Genomic DNA, 8,618 nt, shown 5'->3' on the forward strand with positions numbered 1-8,618 from the left:
TACTACACAGTCATACTTGTTAGGTTTCAGATTTCGGCTTAATTTTATTCTAGTTTTATTTAATGATTAGAAAATTCTATTACCTTTTTTTGTTATTTAATTATTTTGTCTATTGTTTATGTGCTTTTGTTTGTGCCCAGTGATGGGGCAGACTAGCTTTTCACTTCACTGCATGTTGTACCTGTATATCTGCACATGTGACAAATAAGATTATTGAATTTTGAAGCAGATAATTAAAGTTTCACGTCAGACTCTCCGAATGCTCGTTGGGATGTGCAGCCACTTCTGCTCTTTAGGGTTATCGTATGAGAAAATCCCATGATGACGGTTTAACCCTGACAAAGTCATTCAGTGACTTTGTTGATTAGAGTAAAAAAAAATCTCATTTTACTGGTTACTGTAGTGTGGCACCAATGAGATTCTGTGACACACACCATGCATAATTCAGCATAAAGAGCTGACTTTCACATCAGCCGTGTCATTTTTACTAATATTGCTCCCAAAATATACACAATGATGCCTTCTGTGGTTTTTATCTTTTTTGTAATGTCTTTGTTCAAGACCCACAGTCACTGACTGGAGATGAAGATACTGATATTTGCAGACAAGTATTTATTCTTTGCTGGGTATCTAAATGCTGTCTTACTGGTGTCTTATACCGGTTTGTCCAGATCTATTTTTAACTACACATGTTGAGTAAAAACCTCCATCCATCTTTGATAAACACTGTATTCAGCCCAGGGAGCCCGTCCCAGTAGATACAGGGCAGAGGTTCATATATATTTATATTATGTCAAAATGGAGAATGATAGTGAGAGTGAGGAAACAACAAACTGTCAGAATGTTTTGCTTTATTAATTTGTTGGTTTTCCACATATTAATTCTATAAAATATATAAATAATTTTGAACTCCAGAATTATCCCAATTAAAGCAATCATCGTGAATTATGAAAAACAGGTACATTAGATGGTAAAAGCATTATCAGTCCCGGATTTCCACTGATTTTAATGCCCCTAAAATAATTGTGTAAAAAAAAAAATTTAATGCAAGACATTATTTTGATCAGTTTGCTTGCAAAACGGATATTATTTAAAGGAAGTCAGTCTGTTATCCCAAAAAACCTGTAAATGACCTAAATGCATAATTCATAAATTCTGTATAATTGGACGTTTATTACATCTGTCCTTATGATCATTATTTCTACCTTTTACATAAAAAAAACTTAAAGATCCATTTCCTTGTTGCCTTTTGCTGTAGTCTGATATTACGTACAGTTATTCATTCTGTGTTCCGAAGATCCTATTGACACTTAAACATATTTCATGCTATGCAATGTTGGGAACTTGTGTCCGGTGTAATACAGGATAGAATTCAGAAATTATACATAAAATTGAAAATTGGCACAAGTTAGACTTAATAAGCCACAATGTTTCATTTTGATACCAAACACAGAAACAAAAAATCTCAAGTGACAGGTGGCAACAGCAAACAGGTCACAATTAGTAGCCTTGTGTTCCTCTATTACCTATTTAGTTATTTTTGGGATACATTAAATGGCCTACTAACCTAGCTAGCATAGTTTGGCTGTACTGTCAAAAAGGTAAAACCCAGGATAGAGGGGCTCAGTGAACGTGGTCTGGATCCTGTGCAGGAAGGTCATTGTGTCAGAGACACTGTAGAAGGACAGAATTCCTGCCTTGTGATCCAGGTACACCCCTATCCTGGAGGAGGGGGGGCCGGATACCACAGTTCGCTCATTATTGTGCCAGAATGAGTAACTGAAGGTTCTGCAGTACAGACACCAGGACTTGTCATTGTATCCAAGTGCGCTGTCATTACCCCACCCATTCCTGCTCATCCCCTTAAATGTGACGCCTACACCGACTCCAGTGCCGCTCCACTCAACCTCCCAGTAGCAGCGCCGAGTCAGACCCTCTGTACACAACACTTGGGTCCATGACTCAAACCTCTCCTGGTGATCAGGATATGACTGTCTCTCCATCTTCGATGTCACCACTCTGTTCCCCTCAGACAGATGGAGGTTTCTGTTTGCTGTGTTGGGGTCCAGAGTGAGCCGACAGGAATCTGATGGAGGAGAACATCAGAAGGTGATGGTTTGGTCTTCTTGACTCCTTTTGTTAAAAAAGTGTGCACTTCATTGGTATGATCTGAAACTTCTGATGTATGTATTTTAATCTTTTATTAAGATTTTTCATCTTGTCCAATAGCATTTGATACAGTTTTGGAAAATAGATTTTAGAGAAATTTGTTTGTATCATCACTAAAAAACTTAATATATGTTCACCTGGTCATGAGAATATGCTGTAAATCTCAAAACCAGAGGGCAACAATAAGCGGAAAAATACTAATCATCAGCACTGGCATTACAAACAGATTGAAAGGGAACTGATGCACAGAGTTTATGTGGATGTGAAAGATCAGGGGGCATCGGGAGGGAGAAAGAGAAGCTCATCCAGCAGAAGAAAAGGAAACGCGATAAAAGACACTTCACCTCATATGGGGAGAGAGAAGTGTGTGTGTGTGTGTGTGTGTAACCAGACTCACATAGTAAGATTTCTGCTCTGGTCCTGGGCACTAATACCTGTAGGACAGCATCTTTAGTAACTAGAAGTAGACATAAATGGGCTGTTATTCTTATGAAGGACAATAACAAGCACTTCAACAAACTGATAATTCTTCTAAGTTACGCATAATACAAAATGTTCAAGGTTTTTGAATTGTTTCATTTAGAAAAAAAACAATTGGTCTAGGTTCTGTAGCTTGTATAATTTAGCCATTTTCTGCCAAGATTTATTGGCTTGTTCAGTGAAATACAAGGCTGACCGTACTACATACTCTCTCTGAACGGCCTAAACAAACACGGAAAGCAGGGGCGCCGCTAAGGGGGGGAAAGTTGGGACAATTCTAAGGGCCCACGCCCTTTAGGGGCCCCCAGAGATCTGAATGGGTGTGGTAGGGGGGCCCAACCTCATATTTTGTCATAGGGCCCAAAATTGCTAGCGGCGCCCCTGACGGAAAGTGTATTTCTTTATTAACCTGTCTCACTGATTTCTGCCGTTTTCGTTTTGCAGACATTCTCCAGTTGTTCCTTCAGTTTGACAACCGCATTTGTCACGTTTCCAAAATAGTAGCATGGATTGACAGAGATTCTGGGTCCAAATCCAGCTTCAGGGATGACAGGAAAATGCAGGAACCTCTACAGACACACAGTCTGATTAAACAGCTTCATCAAAACAAATGTGTTATGTAATAAAATTTTAATTATCATTTCTAGCAGACATTTACTTGAATACTGTAGTTTTCAATTTGTCAATATAAAAGGTGGAATCACTGTGTTGGTCTGTCATCAAATACATGCAACCTCTGCTTTACTAACCGGTAAAGGGTGAGTTTCCCAAAGCCTTCTTAATGCTACGTTTTTCATAAGTTCTATGTTAAAAGAAAGAACTTACGAACAACGTAGCATTAAGAAGGCTTCAGGAAACGCATACCAGTTTTGTTACCTGGAGGAAATGACTGTGATCCTCTGTGTGTGAAAGCTGCTCCAGCTCAGAGTGTCTCCTCTTCAGTTCATCAATCTCCTGCTCCAGTCTCTCCATGTGTCCTTCAGTCTGACTCACTGCAGCCTTCTCCTGATCTCTGATCAGCTTTGTCACCTCAGAGCGTCTTCTCTCAATGGAGCGGATCATCTCAGTGAAGATCTTCTCGCTGTCCTGTACTGCTGACTGTGCTGAGCTCTGTCAGAGACACATACAAAGGACAGGTGTATCTTCAGCTCTCACTGGGAGCCCGGATCAGATTGGATGGTGACCAAACACTAAGATCCTCTTTGGCTGAGTGAGGGAGGGTTCAGGTTGAGCCCTGAAATGTCTCCTCCAGCAGGACGCCGTTATCTTCTCCTCTGCCTCTTACTCACTGTGATGGAGCCCACAGCCTCCCTCAGCTCCTGTAGCTCCTTCTCTCTCCTCTGGATTCTCTGCTGAAATTCTCTCTTTGTTTCCCGCAATCGTTTCTACAGATGGGAAAAGAATAGAAAATGAGTTTCTCATTGACTGAAACCATATTCTTAGGCTTTATTTGTACTCCTGGAAAATGTCTGTACAGCAGAAATTAAATACACATGGAAGATGTGAGGGGAAGAGTCTTCAGGGCAGAACATTATACACTATATTAGCAAAAATATTGGGACACCCCTCCAAATCATTGGATTCAGGTGTTCCAATCACTTCCATAGCCAGAGGTGAATAAAATCAAGCACGTAGGCATGCAGACTGCTTCTACGAATATTTGCGAAAGAATGGGTCACTCTCAGCAGCTCAAGCGTGGTACCGTGATAGGATGTCACCTGTGCAATAAGCCCATTTGTGAAATTTCCTCGCTACTAAATATTCCACGGTCAACTGTTAGTGGTATTATAACAAAGTGGAAGCAATTGGGAACAACAGCAAGTCAGCCCCGAAGTGGTAGGTCACATAAAATCACAGAGCGGGGACAACGCATGCTGAGGCGCACAGTGTGTAGAAGCCAACTGTCTGCAGGGTCAATAGGTACAGACCTCTAAAGTTCTGGTGGCCTTCAGATTAGCTCAAGAACAGTGTATAGAAAACTTCATGGAACTGGTTTCCATGGCTGAGCAGCTGCATCAAAGCATTACATCAACAAGCACAATGCAAAGTGTCGGATGCAGTGATGGAAAGCATGCCGCCACTGCACCCTAGAGCAGTGGAGACGTGTTCTCTGCAGTGATGAATCACGCTTTTCTGTCTGGAAATCTGATGGACGAGTCTGAGTTTGGCGGTTGCCAGGGGAACGGTACTTGCCTGACTGCATTGTGCCAAGTGTAAAGTTTGGTGGAGGGGGGATTATGGTGTGGGGTTGTTTTTCGGGGGTTGGGTTTGGCCCCTTAGTTCCAGTGAAAGGAACTCTTAATGCTATATCATTTTAAGCCATTTTGGACAATTTCATGCTCCAAACTTTGTGGGAACAGTTTGGGGATGGTCCCTTCCTGTTCCAACATGACTGTGTACCAGTGCACAAAGCAAGGTCCATAAGGACTCGGATGAGCGAGTCTGATGTGGTGGAACTTAACTGGCCTGCATAGAGCCCTGACCTCAACCCGACAGAACACCTTTGGGATGAATCAGAGTGGCGACTGTGAGCCAGGACTTCTCGTCCAACATCAGTGCCTGACCTCACAAATGCTCTCCTGGAAGAATGGTCAAAAATTCCCATAAACACAATCCTAAACCTTGTGTACAGCTTCCCCAGAAGAGTTGAAGCTGTTATAGCTGCAAGGGGTGGGCCAACTCCATATTAAATCCTATGTATTAAGAATGGGACATCATTAAAGTTCATGTGTGTGTAAAGGCAGCTATCCCGATACTTTTGGCAATACACAGTAGTGTACATTTAATACCATTTTTATTACCACTGAGAGCAGACAGAAGAGAAGGAGCCAAAAGTGATTTCTCTGTACCGAAGCAGACATACTAAAATACATACAGACAAGTCATACATTTTTTTGATAAAAAATATAATTTTCATGTTTACTTTATATATGATTCATAAATAAATATATATGACAGAGTTTCACGCCTGACCTGCATCTCCTCCCTTCCTGCAGCAGCTGAGACTGTATCATGGCCTCTGTGTTCATCCATCGTACAGAGATAGCAGATACACTGCTGGTCGGTACGGCAGTAGACCTCCAGGGGTTTGTCATGGTGGGAACAGACCTTGTCCTGCAGATATCCAGTGGCATCAATCAGCTTGTGCTTCTTAAAAGCTGGAGACTCATAGTGAGGCTTGAGGTGATTTTTACAGTAAGAGGCCAGACACACCAGGCAGGACTTGACAGCTTTGCGTTTTCTCCCAGTACAGACGTCACACACCACATTTCCAGGTCCAGCATAACGGTCAGCAGAAGTACCTGCTTGTAGTTCAGTCTTCTTTAGTTTATCCACCACTTCAGCCAGCATGGTGTTTCTGCCCAGAACAGATCTAGGTATGAAGGCCTGTCTGCACTAGGGGCAGCTGTAAACTCCAACAAGATCCCAGGAGCTCTTAATGCAGTTAATACAATAACGATGTCCACATTAAATAGTCCTTGGATACTTCAGCAGATCTAAACAGACTGGAAATGCAAAGTTCTTCTCATCTAAGTTCCCTCCAGCTTCTGTCTTTTTATTGCGCTGCTTTGCCTTCTGCTTTGCAGAAACTGATCTTGAGAGTGACGATGGGAGGTACTTCCAGGATTTGCTACAGCAGGTGTGGTTTTGGCTCAAAACCAGACTGGGAAGAGCCGAGAGAGCAGAGAGCAGTGAGTAGTGAGCACAGAGCAGAGATCAGTGAGCAGAGAGCAGTGACCAGAGAGCAGTGAGCAGAGAGCAGTGAGAAGTGAGCAGTGCCTCAGTGATCGTGCTCTTCTGGGCAGGTGTGTCACTGACAGTGTTCCACACAGGAAGACCACGATACCCTGAGAACATCTGGTGACACATCCTCTCTGTTGGACCGATAAATGACTAAATAGTCCCTATTAAGCAGTGGTGAAAGAGATGCCCTCCAGGTGGCGCTCTTACATGCACAAGCTCTCAGACATTGTAAGAAGCAACAATAATGAGGCTTGACTCCTCAAGCTCATCTAGTAGATTATCTTTTGATGCTTGTGTCTGATTACCTGCATTTACATTAGTTAGTAAACAGCGTTTACTGATATTATTGACTACACATGATGTCTCTTACTGATGTGGCTGGCTCTCTGCTCATCACGTTAACTTATGGTTTTACTTAATTGTTATACTGTAGCACCGGCAGGGCGCATGTCCCAGAATGCCTTGTGTGCAATCGTAAATAGCCCTGGTATTGTTGTCGTTGTTGTTGTCAATGTTAATGGTTGCATTTCCCTATTGACGCGTGTGTGTTTGTCCGTGTCTTGTGAGTACCCGGCCCGATCCTCGCCTGTATTTAGCTTGTGTAAATCTCCCACCATGTCTGCATCTGACAACCTTGTGTTTCAAATCTGTGTACTTGGTTCAGGGCTCGTTGGATGCCTGTTATAGTCCTGTTAAGAACTGTTATTAAAGAGAGCAAGCAAGTCTCTTGTTCTTCTCTGATCCTGCGATGCCTCAGTCTGCCCGGCACCACAATATGGTAGTTTATTCCAGCGGCTACTGTCGTGTTTCTTTACTTATCATCTCTTCTTGCATGCTTTACACTTAATTTATTTCTTCTGATGGAACATTATTTGAACTTCCATTTCTTATTTACTTCTTCACCTCGACGCCGGTGTTTACCTGTATGAGTGAGTTGTGCGCCTCTCGGAGACGCAGATACACCCGAAGCCGCCACTACGGAAGAAGAGCTGGCTTTGCTGTGAAACAACGCCGACTCATTGTTTCCTTCCTCGTTGCTGAAACTCTTCTATGAGCCATCTTCTCCTGCACGGGACTCCGACCCCAGGCCTTGGGTGCTGGACACCAGTTTTAATTTCTGAATCTCATGGTAGTCTCACTCTTTTTCTGTCTTTTCCCAGGAGGTAAATGCTGCTAATCTCCACACGCTCAGCAAAGCTCTTCCTGCAACAAGCTTTTCTACGTCTATAATGGCTGCTCTCCTGAACGTGAGGTCAGTGTCTAATAAAACCTTTATTCTGCAAGATGTTATTACGTCAAAGAAACTGGACTTTTTTTCATCACCAAGACCTGGATTGTTAATGGTCTTCATGTGTTACTGACTTGGTTCCACCACGTTATCCATGTTTAAAATCTCCTCGGCTGTCTTGTCATGGGGGGACATTGCCACTGTTTTTAAAAGTGTGTTCTTCTGTCGGAACCTCACAAGGGGTCTGTTTAGTAGCTTCAAGCTGCAACTTTTTGAGGTGTATAGCTCATCTTCTTGCTTTGGCGCTGTGGTTTACAAGTCCCCCGTAATTAATGATATATTCATTTTCGAATTCTCAAATTTCCTTCCTCCTATGATACAGTACTTCCATCCATCCATCCATTTTCCAAACCACTTATCCTACTGGGTCGCGGGGGGGGGGTCCGGAGCCTATCCCGGAAGCAATGGGCACGATGATACAGTACTTACTGTTGGCAATTTTAGCAATCTATTCTATTCTAATCAATATTGTCAATCAATACCTTTGGTTCATGACTTTTTATTACTATTGGACTGAATTGATTTTATGCAACATATTAATACTCCAACACACTCTCTCGGTCATACCCTTGAACTCATTCTTACATGTGGTATTTTAGCTAATAATACTGATATTTGAGATGCTTCATTTACTGATTCACTTTTTTTAACAATGGATTTGAATATTATTGCTAATGTTACTACTACTCGCTGTGCTCCACACAATTTTTGCTTTTTAAGTTCATTATATCTGATTTAAAAACCATATTTTCTAGTCTTGATCTACATGACCAGTGTGATGATATTGATGACTCTATTTTAGCATCTAATTCTTCATAAAAACGTTTTTTAGACTTAATTGCTCTGTTCAAGATCCGCTACAAAATGGAAGACCAGCTCCATGACTTAATGACACTACACAACAGCTCCTGTAGAATTGCAGAACAGCGTTGGAAAA

General features: G+C 42.0%; 1 protein-coding gene across 3 annotated transcripts; it reads right to left on the reverse strand.

Annotated features, from left to right (window-relative positions):
* Positions 1-792: 792 nt before the first annotated feature.
* LOC125739893 (tripartite motif-containing protein 16-like) lies at positions 793-6,296 on the reverse strand. Of its 3 annotated transcripts, none has more exons than XM_049010444.1 (6): positions 5,623-6,296; positions 3,939-4,034; positions 3,526-3,759; positions 3,068-3,218; positions 2,567-2,626; positions 793-2,086 (listed from the first exon to the last, which is right to left on the reverse strand). In XM_049010444.1, the coding sequence occupies exons 1-6, from the start codon at positions 5,998-6,000 to the stop codon at positions 1,572-1,574; spliced, it is 1,434 nt and encodes a 477-aa protein (XP_048866401.1). In that variant the 5' UTR covers positions 6,001-6,296; the 3' UTR covers positions 793-1,571. The 3 variants fall into 3 exon arrangements, with proteins under 3 accessions (XP_048866401.1, XP_048866400.1, XP_048866402.1); XM_049010443.1 differs by having other exon boundaries at positions 794-2,086; positions 3,059-3,218; XM_049010445.1 differs by having other exon boundaries at positions 1,895-2,086; positions 2,567-2,603; positions 3,059-3,218.
* Positions 6,297-8,618: the final 2,322 nt, after the last annotated feature.

The sequence above is a fragment of the Brienomyrus brachyistius genome, chromosome 4 (genome assembly GCF_023856365.1).
Source record: "Brienomyrus brachyistius isolate T26 chromosome 4, BBRACH_0.4, whole genome shotgun sequence".
In the NCBI taxonomy this organism is placed as follows: domain Eukaryota; kingdom Metazoa; phylum Chordata; class Actinopteri; order Osteoglossiformes; family Mormyridae; genus Brienomyrus; species Brienomyrus brachyistius.

Excerpts from the sequence above, each read along its gene's own strand:
- LOC125739893 (XM_049010443.1), bottom strand. The coding sequence starts at position 6,000 with ATGCTGGCTGAAGTGGTGGATAAACTAAAGAAGACTGAACTACAAGCA. Across the intron at positions 4,035-5,622 it reads CAGGAAGGGAGGAGATGCAG|AAACGATTGCGGGAAACAAA; the intron begins GTCAGGCGTGAA and ends TCCCATCTGTAG. Across the intron at positions 2,087-2,566 it reads CAGAGCAGAAATCTTACTAT|ATTCCTGTCGGCTCACTCTG; the intron begins GTGAGTCTGGTT and ends CTCCTCCATCAG.